Raw genomic sequence first — 14477 nt, 5'->3', positions numbered from 1 at the left:
GTGTATTTTAGGTGTTTGTAGTCTATTAAAATACCAGTTTCTCCTATTTAATCTTTGAGCTTGAGCCAATTGTTGACCTTGAAGGTAACTATATGGGACCCTGAGGGGCTATAGTTCTTTAAAAGCACAAGTAGAACTGACTTCCACTCTAATGTTTTGACGTATCAAATGTCTTTCTTGGCTCTGAAAATGAGCATTTACCCTGGTTGAATCTGCGCCATCACTGAAGACACCAAGCAGTAAACCGAGCAGCCATGCTTTTATTAGGACATCGACACAAACAGAATGGTCTACTTTAAAGCTTTTAACCAAATTCAAACCTTCTGTGGACAACTGGAAATGTTTAACTTTTTCCCAAAATATACAAAAGCACATTGAACACAAGCACCTTGCCGATCTAAAACTAAAGAAGTCGAACGAAACGGTTCCGCAGCAAATCAAACCTTCAAGAAGATCGATTTAGTTTGTGGTTAAACTGAGCTGATTTATAGTCACAGTGTAGACTGAGTTTTTTTTTTTTTTTTTTTTTTTGGACTCCCAAAAGACCATAAAGGAGCATCAATTTCACTTTTCTACTGCAAGAATGTTGTATTTGTTTCAGCTCTTCCCTGACTGTAGTTTAATACATTGCATCAGCATGAAGGTGGTGTCGATGGCTGCAGTAGATTTCACTTTAAATTCCTCTGGGGCAATTTGTTAGCTTTGAATTTTGCTCTTTCAATCCCCAGACCGGCTGGGAGCACCAGGCTTGGAGCAACGAACTCTCTGCCACCGCTGCACTGTAAGCAGCACACTGCAGAATAAAACACAAGGAGGGTATCCTCCTATGTGTAACTTTCCATAGTTCACTTCTGAAGAAAATGCCTTTCCTGACTTCTGGGGCAACACTGCTGCGCTCTCTGTGACGTAAATGAAACCTTTAGAGGCCGTTCAGTGGAGAAAAGGGATAAATTACAATGAGCAGTTTGTCTTTGCATGGTTAACTGAGAACCCTGTAATCATCTGACTTCCAAGATCTGTGCCACACCAAAAGAAAAATATAGGTTGTCAGTTTGATTACAACTACCAGATGGGGGTGTTTGTGTTATAGGTCATACAGTATTTACAGTGAATAAGACTATCTGTAAGCTGGTAGGTGTGATGAACAGGAAGAAGAGATTTCAAACACTATGAGCTTCACAATAAAACCTGATGAGTCGCTTTGATTAATTCTCACTGGGCAAACGACTCGTGGGCAATCTAGTCTGCTTCTCCCTTTCATTCTGGTGTGATTATGCGCACCAGAATGTGTGCATTAGTCGCAGGCAGTCCTTTTCTCCTTTCATCCTACTGAAGCATGTCAACAAAAGCGTCAAACTCGTCAATGTTTTTCTCGTAGACGCGCAGCTTCTCTGGCAGCGAGTCCTGCAGACACAACACAAATCACTCTTATCACCTGGATTCTAAATGCTCGGGGACTTGGAGGTCTCATTGTCAAAAGAAGAAGAAAGAGCTAAAGTTTTTGCGTTTACCAGGTCATCGGCCATCGACTGCGAGCTGATGTGAAGTGAGAGGCTGGCCAGCTGTGGAGGGTTCTGAAACTCCCTGTAGAAGGTGCCCAGATCCATTGGCAACAAGTCGTCTTTAGAGAAAGCCGGACGCTGCACACAGACACAGCTTGGGATTCACAATCGAGGCAGATTCGTTTTAAAGTGGAGCAGCAAATCCAAATGATAAACTTGTGAGTGCTAGTTGGATAGAAAATCCCAGAAGAGACCAAATGCACTTACAAAGTCGACCATGACAAAGTCGTCCTGCTGCCCCGATCCTTCTGAGCCCTGAGAATGTAGGCTGGCCTGCAGGGGAGACTGGCATGGCGGAGAGTCTGGAGGCTGCACCTGAACCCAAACGCACAGAAATGTTTTCCACTGAAGCCTGAAACAGCTGTATCAAGTTATGGGGTCATCATTTTTGTTTGCAGTTACCATGGGGTCATTTTCCTCTGAGTCCAGGCCTCGAGGAGCAAATGCAGCAAATGGCAGGTCCATACTGGCTGCTGTCATCTACAGACACAAACAGAGCTGCATTCAATGCACGGAGTCGGAAAAAAAACAAAACAAATGACTGAAAAAAGAAAAAAAAAGCCCCGTTACTCACCTGTGTGCTAGGTTTATTAACAAAGGCGCCGACCTTCCTGGTGAATGCGTTGAGAGACTCCACCGGATCAGAGGGAGAGATGCTCCTCCGACCCTCGCCGCTCTGCGACAGTCCGTCATCGTCACCGCTGGGAGGAGAGACCATGACATACTGAGACTTTTTGCTCTTAAAACATCTGGAAGAACCAAAGCTGAGACACCGGAAAATGTCCCTCATATGAGGCCCAACACTGGAGTGAGCCACTGCGGGACGAATGATCCCCATTCATTCATCACACATTTAAGTTTTCATGTTAAATAAAAGTTCAAACTTTAAAAAAGCGGACTGTTTCTGTGCTGAGATAATGTCAGAAATGAGTTACCTGCTGGTGGGTGTGTTGGGGGCGTGCTCTACTGTCAGGTGGGCTTCAGCTCCATGAGGAGGCTGAGGGGGAACCAAAACAACTCCGCCTTCTTTCCCAGCATGCAATACCTGAAGCAGAAGAACTTCGTTAGATGTGAGCACGCAGGCTCTGGGCTTTTTGTTGGACAAAGCAAGCGGTCTGATGTTAAATGAGCGTTTAGACAAGTGGGACAGGTTTAAATAACCGAGGCGTGGTCACCGATTTGTACGTTACCTGGTTTGTATTGGTGACAGGGTGGCAGAGCTCGGCAGCTCCTGGTAGAGTTGGAGGCTGATAGGATAACCTGGAAGAATACAGCTGGAGAGCAAAAGGAGACGAGTCACGAGAGGAATAATTAACCACAAAACAAACAGTGACATGCGTGGCTTAAGAATGAAAAAGGTGGGTTGATCATTCACAGAGTTTACTACCTACTGTGGTGCAAGAGAAAGGTTGGGGGAAACAATTCTATAAAAACACAGGTGAAAAAGGTCTAGTGTACAGCAACAAACTGCAGCTACAAGAAATGTAAGTTCTAACACAGGTGAGAGAAAAATGAGTTCAGATAAACACGCATCCAAAAGCTAATGTTAAGTCTGACGAGTGAAGTTTCAGGGTGCCTCACACACAGTCACAATCTATCAACGGACTGCAAAGACTCACATTGTGAGTGACAAGTCCAGGAGCCAATGGGAGCTGCAGACTGTCCAGCGGGAGGGGCTTGGACAGTTTAGAGGGAGACGGACTCAGTGTACACACACACTGAGACCACGCAAACGCACGCACACACACACACAAAGAGATAAAAGAAAAAGAAAATAGACAAAGAGAGAAAGAGATTGAAATGATAAACAAACAGGTGTGAAAATGGAGAGAAGATACAGGATAAGAAAGAGGCAGTGAAGAGGAGCAAAGGAATGTTCTCTTACCTGAGAGGGCGGGGAGGTGGAGAAGGAGGTGGTGCAGACCTCCTGTGAGTCCTGAACTCCTGCAAACGCTCCTCCGTCCTCCTCATCTGGGGCTCTGCGCACAGACAGAAACACTTCAATTTAATGCAAGGTTCCCTAAAGGTTGGAAGCAGGAAACTGTCACAGATAACGCACCAAAGATTTTTATATATAAAAGCAAATATAAGCCGTCGTTTATATGATCCTAACCTGAACCTCTGCGTCAATCTCCAGAGCTTTCAAAGTTACCTGTAGTTGCAGGGATGTCCCATGGTTGCTGGACGCTGACCGCAGGGAGGGTCCACAAAGTGGTCCACAATGATCCCCATGATCGGAGCTGACCTTTCGAACTGCCTGTAGAGGAGCACGTCAGCGGTTTAAGCGATTATTAAAGTAAAGTAAAGACAGCCGAGTCGTGAAGCCAAATAAAAATATCTTCTAATTCAGGGATTTGACGCGAACAGGAATGTTAAATTAACACCCCTAATAGGCTTCCTATGAGCATCCCATTAAAATGTAGGGTGTTGGTCACCTGTTGGACATGAATGCCAGGTTGGTGCGGTAGGCACATGAGAGCGTGACTGTGCCAACAGGGGTGCCGACGACACCGACGCGCACCGTCTGGAAACCTTAAAAGATGAGCAACACACGTCATCAGCACACATGAGTTCATTTTATAGTTCATTTTCCCTCAATACTGTACGTACAAATCTCGTCTGTTCATTCGCTTCTAGTCCACTTGTGAAACCATTTAGATGGCTCACCATTCTTTAGACCAACAACCTTTACAGTAAAAGTAGTTCAAACTAAAGACATGTCACTTATACATATATCTATCATAATAGAGCAGAACTTTAGTTACCCTCTCCTAATCCGCTCAGCTGGACCTCCCCAAAGTAGATCCTACAGAGAGGAGAGGCAGACTTAGGAGAAAAATCCAGATTTAAAGGGCTGAATTGAAAGTTCACTGTCAGCACGGGACAGATCACCTGTATAATATGACATAGTCGTGTCCCTGCTTTCTGGAAAGTTTATAAGCAGGTGTTACTCTGGTGATGGCCAGGAGAGACTTCAGAAGGACCGACAGTCTGTTATACACTGTGTACGACACCTTGATGTCTTTATCACACCTGCAGCAGAGACAGAAATTATATCGACCAATTACAATCCAGCAGCTTTGTTTTTCCTCCTCCAACTGCTACACATCGTGGAGAGACCGATTCATTTACCACAGATAAAAGATTTGTCATCCTCAAGGCTAATTCTGTGTATTCTGTACAGCCAAATAGAGGCACAGATAGACTCTTTATGTTTCTTGAACCTTTACAATTTGACCATCCGCGAAAAAAGAACAAAACCGCTCACTTTTCATTCATCTCGAGGCACCAAGTCTCTAACTCCATTGAGTCCCCCTAAAAGATGAAAACAAAGGCAGAAAAATCAATGTGAAATCATTTATATGAACCGTAAAGTGACTTTAGGTATTTTTCAGGTTTTGTTTTTTTAAGATGGCACAGCGCAATGACCAACCCAACAAAGGACAAGCCTCTCATTATCATATTGTTGATTATCTACCTCTGATGTCTTTAAGGAGATCTCAACACACATGGAGCGTCCAATGCCTGGAAGCTGACCAGCCAGTGCCTTCTTGGCTTCATGAGTGACCTCTGGGATGTCTTTGATGGCCAAATTAAACTAGAAGAAATGTTAAAAAATGTTAAAAAAAAAAAAAAAAAAGTCTAAAGGTAACCTTAAAACTAAACAGGCATTGCAGGAGTACAAGGTAACAAATGATTGAAACTGATTTACCCAGTCAGAGCCCGTGGGTGACGAAGAAGAGCGAGTGCAGATCTTTTCACCGAGGCGAGCTTGGACTATCACCTGGACAGTCTAAGAATATAAAAACCACATAAAAGCAACTGTGATGCAACACGTCTCACAGCAATAGCCCATGTAAAAATGACCCAGCAACCCAGTTTGTGGAAATAAAAATGTCCATTTTATTTGTAATTTATATGTGGAGCCAAAACTGTCTGGATGCCAACGTAGCACTAAGAGGGAAGACACCAGAAAATGGAAGGGAAGACAAACCACATGTTTCAAAGTGAGCCTTAAGAGATATGCAATCACAGGTGTGACAACAGCCTCACAAACAAGCTTCTCACCTTCAAGGCGAAGAATTTAATGAACTTGTCCAAGTCTTTTTTATCCTGTGGACTCAAGTCACCGTCCATGCTGTCACAAACCTGCAAACAAATGAGACAGCCCATTAGGAATGTCTTAACAATGACTCCGATGAAAATAGGACACCTGGGTATCAAGTCATTTAAATGTATTTACGTTTATCATACATTTTGTCAAGCTTGCCCATGAGCCCTTATGCAAAAAGTAGGTAGTCATAGTAAGTGCACAAACCATTCTTTAAAAAAAAAAAACAATAATAATCAATTAAACTGGATTAAAAGAAAAAAAGAAAAACTGTCGAGAGCAAAAAGGGAATGCAAGTCAATATCTTTAAATAAACTCAACAAAGCCGCCGATGTGTGTCCTTAATAACAATTAAAAACCAGAGTCGAATTTGACCCAAATAAACATCTCAGGTCGGATTTTGTGCTGCTCTACATGATAATTTAACAGCCTTTTACTGGAGTAAACAGATAGCATTTAGATAGCGTTGACCATTAACAGTAAAATACTTATAATTACAGTTGTTTTGAACCGTTTATGCAGCAATTATTTGTAGCTAGCAAATGGGGCCTCCTAATATGAAGATTTGGAGCTCATTATACAGTACTCAATTAGACTCTGACAGCTGCCCTATATACTTAATATACTTTACTACACCAGCCAGCAAACGATGAGGCCATAATAATGCATTTTCTTGGACCATTTCTGAACGTTTAATGCTCAGTCGAAGCAGAGGGACTGTATGGTGACTCACTGACCAACTAGCGTTAGCCTGTGGCTAATTTTAAGCTAACATGCTGAATAACGTACACTTTAGCTCCGTTAAATAATAAAACTTACATTAGGTGTTCCCACAACGACGAATGCAAAAGAAAAACACCAATCGGTTTAATTAAGGTAACACGCAACGACGTGTTCCTCAAACATTTATATGTCCATTTTCAACTGTACACAACGTCAACAGCGGCTGTGCTACTTTTCTGTTTATCTTCTCCATGTCGACGTGTTTGTGTAGCAGCACTTTCACAGAGATACTTTCGTCAAATTATGTCGCAACAGTAAAAAAAAAATGGGGTTCCAGATATCAGAAATAAAAAATTCACTTTGATATTATTTTCCTATCATTTTAGTAATTAATATTTCAAAATGAAAAGTGAAGCAAAAAAACAACAACTCTGTGTCGAATCTGCGAATGGATACCGCACGCTGACATGAAATTTTCCTGTGACTTGTTTTGGTTGACAAATGCTGGGTTACTTATCTAAAGGTAAGAGAAGGTTGTCACCAATTATGCTAAATAAATCCGAAAGGCTGTCTGTTAGATTTGCAGTCATTCAGCTTCCTCCTTTGGCAAAGTTGACCAAATAAGCAGCCTCAGCTGTATTTACAATAGATCCAGTGCAGGAAGGCTAGCTAGTTAGCAGGTTGTTGCTAACTGATGGTAAGGTATAAATCAGCTCTCTTGGTTTTAAAACTGCAAAAAATTCAGGTTAATGTCACCATTTATTTATTATCTATCTATTGATTTTGTAGTTTAGCGTACAAAACTTGAAACTATAAGATAGCCGAGGACAATATTTGTAAAATGATTAAATGCTGTAAGCTTACACAAATTTTCGCAATGTTGTCGAGTCAATTTGATAATTTAGTGTCTCTTATGGGCCATTTTGCTTCTATTGTCGTCGCATTTTCGCTGCTTATGCGTTTCATTTTTAAGCCTCTTAATTATTGCTTCTTGTACTATTTTTGTTCCTTTTGATTGTTTAACTTTATTATTTATTTGATGCCAAATTTTATGTCTGACTTTGCTCCTTATGGGCATCTAGTTTGCCCTTAATGTTGGCTGTTTTGCAGCACATTTTGGTGTGATAAATCCAGAGCCCCATGATTCTTTGGGCCCTTAGCCTGTTTAGTAGTCTGTCCATGGCCACCATAGATGCTAATGTAAAGAGAATATAATAAGAGTTCTGCATTGAATGCATCTATAATGAATTTATCTGCTGTATTAAACTGTTTTCTTACCCTCAGCATGGCCATCCCTATAGCCATCTTGGACTGTGATCTTCTTTTACATGGCCGAGCCCATAAGACACTGGACCGCTTTGACCTTGATTTGGTGTCGGATAGCTTTCTCCTCACACATTTTGGCTTCCCCAGAGACTTCATCCTTTATCTGGTGGAATTACTCAGAGAGGTGTGCTTGTGTTTCAGTTTTAAATAAGTTGTTAATGGTTCTGCTTAGCCTTTCTTCATGAAAACTACCCTCACCACTTCGTGTTTTTCTGTCATCATTTCTTTGCATCAGGCTCTAAGCAGACGGACCCAGAGGTCCAGAGCCATCAGTCCTGAGGTTCAGGTCTTGGCTGCTTTGGGCTTCTACACTTCTGGCTCATTCCAGACCTCTATGGGCGATACGATAGGGATCAGCCAGGCGTCGATGTCGAGATGCGTGTCCAATGTGACCAGAGCTTTGGTAGAGAAAGTTCCGCAGTTCATCACCTTCAGCAGGTATGATGCCATGTGACTTCCCAACAGTGACAGCAAAAGATTTTCCAGTGGTTCATGTTGAAAATAATATTTTCCAAGCAGAGATCTGTCCTGCAGAGAGCAGACCTTCCAGGAGTTTCAGAGAGTGGCAGGATTTCCAGGAGTTCTCGGGGTTCTGGACTGTGTTCAGGTGGAGTAATTACATGATTTTAAGACTTGTGATGACTAACCATGTCTGTTACTTCATTTTATGGTGATCCGCCTCTCCTTCCAGGTCGCCATCAAAGCTCCAAACAGCGAAGACACATCGTATGTGAACAAGAAGGGGTTCCACTCCGTGGCCTGTCAGCTGGTTTGTGACGCCCGAGGGTTGTTGCTCAGCGCAGAGACTCATTGGCCAGGTGGACTCCAAGACACTGTTGTTCTTGAAAGATCCGCCCTCTACAAACAGCTGCAGGACACCGAGGAGGGCTGGTTGCTCGGTAAAATGTGGTGTCATTGCAATCTAGAGGTCTGTGGCGTAGAGTTCAGAGGTTAATACTTTCTGTTTCCTAGGGGACGGACGTTACCCTTTAAGGAAGTGGTTGATGGCCCCAGTCGAGTGCCCTGAATCCCCCGCAGAGTTTCGATATAATCTGGCCCACACTGCTACGCATGAGATAGTGGACAGAACGTTCAGAGCCATCCAGACAAGATTCAGATGCTTAGATGGCACAAAGGGATATCTACAGGTTAGTTTTTTTTTTTTCCCCACACATGGCATTTTTAAAGGCTCCATAAAGTATATTTAACATATCATAGCAGCTACTTTCTGTCTGTTTTCACAGCGAAAGTACAAATACATGACGTGTAAAAGAAACTTATTTCGAAGTTCTGGTGGCTAAACAAAAGCCACTCAGCTACCAAGCTATCAAATCCTTCCTGAGAAAACCAAATGCGCTGGCATGTATGACAGAGCATCGTCATCGGTGTATTAAGGCCGCTGTTGTCACCTGCTCTCTCCCCATGGGCAGTATTCTCCAGAAAGGAGTTCGTCCATCCTGCTGGCCTGCTGTGTACTCCACAACGCCTCCCTGCAGTCTGGGTTAGACGCCTGGACTCTGGAGAGGACGGAGCCCCTCGAGCAGGCAAAAACCCTCAAACAGAGACCCGAGGACCGCGACAGCCAGGCAGAGGATCTCAGAAAACAGCTCATACTCAAACACTTCAGCTGAAGGGGATAAAGGCCAGGTGGAGGCTGGCACAAATGCAAATCACATCTTATTTTTTAACAATAAATACCCTGAAAATAAGAAAGTCCACAGACACTGGGTTGCTGATGCAATTTTTTAATATTTTGCTCGTTTCTACTCTACTGACTACACTAAGATAACATAGTTGTATATGAAGGAACATGCAGGACGCTATACAACAAACCAAGACGACAACATGTCTGAGCACATTTCGAACAACTTGGCTCCACGGGAAGCGCTTGATTACTCCGTCGGGACATTCAAATCATTTCCAAATATTCATAAAGAGAGGCTGGAATAATCAAGCGCCTTCTGGTGTTTTTTTTCAAACTATTCAAACTGTGTGCAGCTGCTGCGTCGTCCAAGTTTTTTTTACAAGTTGAAAAGTTGCCCTCCCCCCCTTGTTTTTTTTTCATGTATTTTTTAAAAACTTTTTTTTAATTCCCACCCCAAAAAAAGGTCAATGTAACATGTTTTTTTTTTCTCTCTTGCCCCCACGATTCTCCACAGGTTAAAATCTTGAATTAAGCCTCAATACAAAAAAAGAAAAAGGCTCTTATTTACAACAACTGCACAGGAAGTAATCATTATTTATGTACACTGGTGCATTAAGGATTCTGGCAGAGGGTGGCATGGCGTTTGGGTAACAGGCTGCGGGAGCAAGAAGTTTCTGTGTACTGTTAACATGGCAAAAATGGTAACAAAATCAACTGAATACAGACATGAGCAAGAAAAGCAGAAAAACTGAGATGATTGCATTTTGAAGGAATACCATGACAACTCTTTTTGAAGGGGGGACATCGTTGTTTTCCTCATGTTGTTTGAATAGTGGCGATGACATCAAGACTCTTCAATGTCGAAGTGTTCGATCTAACTATGTAGTAAACAAAAACTAGTGGTGTTTTTTTTTCCTGGAATGTCTCAGTCCCCTGATTGGCTTCATCAATATATACACACTTTTACAAACAAGGAATAAATACAACACAATGCTGCTGTCGCACATTTAGTATCATTAGTGATGTCATTTCTCCGTTTCTTGGTCACAGGTTGCATTCTGAATTAGTGACAGGAAAAAATCCCCACATCATAATTATTTTTTTTTTTTTACTAATTTGGTCATTTCTTTTATTCCTTTTTCATCCAAGTTAAAAAAAAAAAGCAGAAGCGAGTTTGCTTTTTGGGGTTTAGTTGTACAAATCGCTAAATTTTCGATGCGACAGCAGTGAAACATCATCACTGTATTACAGTTAAGACACAAATAGATCACGTTGAAGCTTTACTCGCGAGTTTAAACTGCTCCCCATCGTGTAAAACTTCACATCATCCCAAATGCCAAACATACAAGTTCTTTTTTTTTCTGCATAAAATAAATATGCTCCTTTTTTGATGCTCAGAATATATTAAAAGTAGTATTTTGCTTTTTTTTTTTTTTTTTAAAAAAACATTTAAAAAAAAAAATTGAAACAATAAGATAAACTAAAACATGTTCATTCTTTATTTTTTTTGTTGCATAAATTAAATATGCTCTTTTTTTGGATGCTCCAAATATATTACATATACACTTAATATTTTCATAAAAAATAATTTGTCATGTTTCCCAACCTCTATATGGCCCCTTTGTACGTAAATACCTCAGAAAACAATGCAGACTATTTTCAACTTCAGAGTTGGACTTAAAAGCGTGAATATTAGGTTTTGTTGTAAAAGTCGGACTAAATATGAAGAGCTCTTACCGTTAACCGCTGTGCCCCCAAACGTTAACAGGCGTGTGAATTTACTCATGTAATTCACTCAACTTCTGAGGACAGAATGAGCGAACGGTGATCTAAATAAATCTTGTTCTGGTTTAAAGTTCATTACTGTTTATGCGAGGCCAAGCCAGTCGTACCGGGCTTCAGCGCATGGAAGGCACTTTTAAAATGGCAAAGCTTCCTCATATAAAGCACGTGTTCATTTTCAACATAAGCACGAGTTGTTGGTAAGACCTGTTCCTCTTCACATGGGGGGTTTGTTACTTTTTACTTCTATTCATTATTGTTTCAAAGTGAATATATCTTTGGGATTTGGATAGTTGTCGGCACCTAAACACTTATGGCCTTCTTCCACTACTTTATGGCCAAATTAAGATCAAAAGTAGCCCCTATAGTTGTAGGTTGCATGTGATTGGTTGAAAATGAAAACGCTGATGTATTGATGAGCATCCAGAGTCTGTTGGATGTAAAATACAAACACTAGAATCCCCACAGTGGAGGTCTGTTAAATGCCCATTTTCCTGTTTATGACTTCTTAAAAAGAAGAAGGGCTTTTCAACATTTCCCAGAAAGATTTCTGGATTTGCTCTTGGGGAGAAATTGAATTCGACAAACAGAAAACAGCCGGGTTCACGGTGTATTTTTTCGCCCCGTCATGGAACAATAAGACAATATTCTCATTATCCCTCAGGCCAGCTGTCCTAATAGGTTATTGGCTTTAGAAGTCTTTATAAAATACATAAAATCTGTTTGTTACAGTTTTGTTAAGGCTTTGGAACTGTAAACTATATCGGCGTTGTGTATTTAAACTGAATACAAAGATAATTAGATTTTTAGTGCATAAATATGGAAATTCAGACGAGAACATCCATGTGAAAATCAAAGAGTTTTCAAGTATAACAGAGTCTGTTTAAGCAGAGAAGTGAAGGTTGCCAGATGGGGAGGTTGGGATGACTGCAGTACCTGAAGCCTCATTCAAAGCTCACTAAATGGGATGATTTACTGACAGAGCGACGTAGACACAGGCAGGGTTTGGTTCAGCTGGAAATGGACTTGGAACCAGCTAATAGCGGCAATCTGGAGCATTTTGGGGCTTCCAGCTGAGTTATGAGTCAGAAAAACTCTGAGACTCTGCCTGGTTTAGTTTCTCTGAGGAGAGAAGAGAGGCAGCAGGTTAATGTCTGACATGCAGCGTGCAGAGATAACGGCGTCAGTGGAGCTGCTCTGTACCTTTGGTCTGACTTGGGTCCAGCCGTCTCGTTGCTGGGAGCGTCCGCTGTATGTCTGCGTGTCTGGACGTGAGAGTGGCCTTCTGACGGCGCCAAGCTGTCCTCCACTGGAGCCTGCTCGTCGTAAAAGAGCAGGCTACGGGAACGGACTACAACACACAAACACACCGCTTTTCATTCTTGGGCTTTTCGGGCTGCTGCAGCTTGTCATGTTCACCACTTCTGAGTAAAGTCTTAAGATTTACTGTAGGTCCGAAATACACGTTTTTCCAAATATTTGGGAAAAGCTTTTTCAAAGTGAGGATATGCAGTTTTGTTGTATTGTACAGTAGGTTGTAACAAATACTGTGGCCTGTAGACACCACAAGGCTTTAGACTATAAATACCTTTTTTTCTCCCCAAACAGTTTGAGGGCAGGACGGTCAAATTTAGACGGTAAGAGTGAATCAAGCCTCTTCCCTCACAAAAAGGGAGTGGTACTTAACATGATGGCAGACTAACGTCTGGGTTAGGCGAGGGTTTCCCAGGGGTGAGTGGTTAAAGAAAGTGAATTTATAGGGAAGTGAAATGCACAGAGGAATTAAAGTCAAAACTTGTGTCCACTGCTGAGATTTCCTTTGAGAGAAAGAACTTTAATAGTAAGACAGATGTCTTTCTTCTTTACTGAAATGTAAAGGCCGTTTGCTCGTGGTATACACAATGTTCTGAGTTTATTATCAGTATCTGAGACAAGATAATCCTCACTCAGATACAATAGGATGCTGGATACTGAACCTATTTCTATACCTACCCTGACTGGTCGTGTAGAGGTCCGCTGATGGAGGAGAATGAGAGGAAGGGGAGGACTGAGAGGAAGAAGAGGAGGGCAAAGAAGAGGCCTGAGAGAGCAATGAGAGGGGAGAGAGGCACGGAGAGAAGGAGCCCAACACCAGGACGAAACACAGGGCCATCATCTGCAGGGAGAAAGGAGCAAAACACCCACATTAACGAGTTATCTCAACAAAAAAAGCTGCTCAGTTGGCTGAAGTTCCCTTTGCAAAATGGTGCTGAAACGTTTTATTATTCCAAGTGCAGGCGGCTTCAGTTATATGCCAGGATTCGGAGAAGCACCGTGACTCTCCCAACTGTTTTAAATTTGGGAGGAACAATAAGGAAAGTAAAGAATATGAATCGAGCCATCAGTGTGCCAGATGTTTCAACTTCATGTTGTTTACTTAAACTACTTCATGTAGTCGGACAGTGAAAGAAAAAATTTAAATGACAGATTTTAATGACTTTGTCTTCATTGTATCTCTGAACAAGAGACGCTGTCCAGGAGCGACTGATGTCCCTTTATTTATGTGCATAAAGAGCTTCAGAACAATCATCTTTACCATGAGGCACGTTCCCGTTTGAGTTGAGGCCATTTTACATGAGCGAGGGATGACTTTCCCTGAAATCAGTGACTGAAGCTTCTGCAGCTGCTGTAAGAGAGACCTAGAGACAAAAGGAGAGAAAAGATAAGGAGGAAGAAGAGTAAAGCACGTCATATCACAAGCAGAGGAAAGAGGGGATCAAGTTAGAAGTCACGTCGGGGCATTTAGAAATTTGCTTCTCTTTACCAAATATGTCTGTGCTCATAGTGAGCACTCGCATGGTTTCACTCTCCACCCACCTCACCACAAGAAAAATCACACGCATAAGATCCATTTCACCTAAATGTCTCCCCAGAGCATGGCTCTCATTATTGGGTTTACTGTATTTCAAAGTGAACTTCAAACACCTGATTTACTGTTTTGTCAGTCGCCCAAAACAAGCAAAAAAAAAAAAAAAAAATACAGCAGAGCCGGATCGAGTGCACCAGTAAAACCACGATAAAAGACTACATCAGTGGGATCTGGAGAGCAGGGCTCTGATGGTATGAGCCGTCGGTGACTGTGAGGACAGACTCCAACCACTAAGTGGAGACAGAGAACCAGCTTCTGCCAAACCAGTCCTCCCGAAAGCCTGCAGAGCATTTAATAAGAAACTCAACCAGACATTAAGCCGGTGTAGCTCTCAGTCAGGCAAATCAAAACAATCAGCTCGTGTGCTACATCGAATGTTTCAAATCAAACTGCCAGCAGCAATAAACTCGCACGGGATAA

The 14477-nt window shown here is 42.0% G+C and overlaps 3 protein-coding genes across 5 annotated transcripts in view; 1 reads left to right on the top strand and 2 right to left on the bottom strand.

Annotated features, from left to right (window-relative positions):
- Positions 1-244: 244 nt before the first annotated feature.
- atg13 (ATG13 autophagy related 13 homolog (S. cerevisiae)) lies at positions 245-6661 on the bottom strand. Of its 2 annotated transcripts, XM_075478015.1 has the most exons (18): positions 6493-6661; positions 5631-5711; positions 5275-5355; positions 5041-5160; positions 4831-4877; positions 4455-4595; positions 4328-4368; positions 3998-4094; positions 3715-3819; positions 3448-3541; positions 3182-3280; positions 2753-2836; positions 2498-2607; positions 2137-2263; positions 1965-2042; positions 1770-1877; positions 1512-1640; positions 245-1404 (listed from the first exon to the last, which is right to left on the bottom strand). In XM_075478015.1, the coding sequence occupies exons 2-18, from the start codon at positions 5697-5699 to the stop codon at positions 1327-1329; spliced, it is 1608 nt and encodes a 535-aa protein (XP_075334130.1). In that variant the 5' UTR covers positions 5700-5711; positions 6493-6661; the 3' UTR covers positions 245-1326. The 2 variants fall into 2 exon arrangements, with proteins under 2 accessions (XP_075334130.1, XP_075334131.1); XM_075478016.1 differs by lacking the exon at positions 3182-3280.
- A 178-nt stretch (positions 6662-6839) lies between these two features.
- On the top strand, positions 6840-9438 carry harbi1 (harbinger transposase derived 1). The gene is made up of 7 exons (XM_075478012.1): positions 6840-6919; positions 7681-7846; positions 7958-8160; positions 8242-8329; positions 8414-8621; positions 8695-8870; positions 9153-9438. Exons 2-7 carry the CDS (start codon positions 7682-7684, stop codon positions 9351-9353), a joined length of 1041 nt encoding a protein of 346 aa, XP_075334127.1. The 5' UTR covers positions 6840-6919; position 7681; the 3' UTR covers positions 9354-9438.
- Positions 9439-9460: 22 nt separating this feature from the next.
- creb3l1 (cAMP responsive element binding protein 3-like 1) overlaps positions 9461-14477 on the bottom strand; it is a 30504-nt gene continuing 25487 nt past the window's right edge. For both annotated transcript variants that reach the window (XM_075478010.1, XM_075478011.1), the window contains 4 exons: positions 13725-13827; positions 13142-13304; positions 12353-12500; positions 9461-12271 (listed from right to left, as the gene is read on the bottom strand). In XM_075478010.1, coding sequence (XP_075334125.1) covers positions 12235-12271; positions 12353-12500; positions 13142-13304; positions 13725-13827 — 451 coding nt within the window. In that variant the 3' untranslated portion in view covers positions 9461-12234. The remainder of the gene's footprint in view (positions 12272-12352; positions 12501-13141; positions 13305-13724; positions 13828-14477) is intronic.

Source organism: Odontesthes bonariensis, chromosome 11 (genome assembly GCF_027942865.1).
Source record: "Odontesthes bonariensis isolate fOdoBon6 chromosome 11, fOdoBon6.hap1, whole genome shotgun sequence".
NCBI lineage: Eukaryota > Metazoa > Chordata > Actinopteri > Atheriniformes > Atherinopsidae > Odontesthes > Odontesthes bonariensis.
Note: the sequence above shows the minus strand (reverse complement) of the source record. Positions and strands in the feature narration are given on the sequence as shown.

Coding starts and splice junctions, on each gene's coding strand:
- harbi1 (XM_075478012.1), top strand. CDS start 7,682: ATGGCCATCCCTATAGCCATCTTGGACTGTGATCTTCTTTTACATGGC. Junction 8,161..8,241: donor CAGTTCATCACCTTCAGCAG/GTATGATGCCAT, acceptor TTTTCCAAGCAG/AGATCTGTCCTGCAGAGAGC. Junction 8,871..9,152: donor GCACAAAGGGATATCTACAG/GTTAGTTTTTTT, acceptor CCCCATGGGCAG/TATTCTCCAGAAAGGAGTTC.
- atg13 (XM_075478015.1), bottom strand. CDS start 5,699: ATGGACGGTGACTTGAGTCCACAGGATAAAAAAGACTTGGACAAGTTC. Junction 5,161..5,274: donor CACCCACGGGCTCTGACTGG/GTAAATCAGTTT, acceptor CATTTCTTCTAG/TTTAATTTGGCCATCAAAGA. Junction 3,281..3,447: donor CCACCTCCCCGCCCTCTCAG/GTAAGAGAACAT, acceptor GCGTGGTCTCAG/TGTGTGTGTACACTGAGTCC.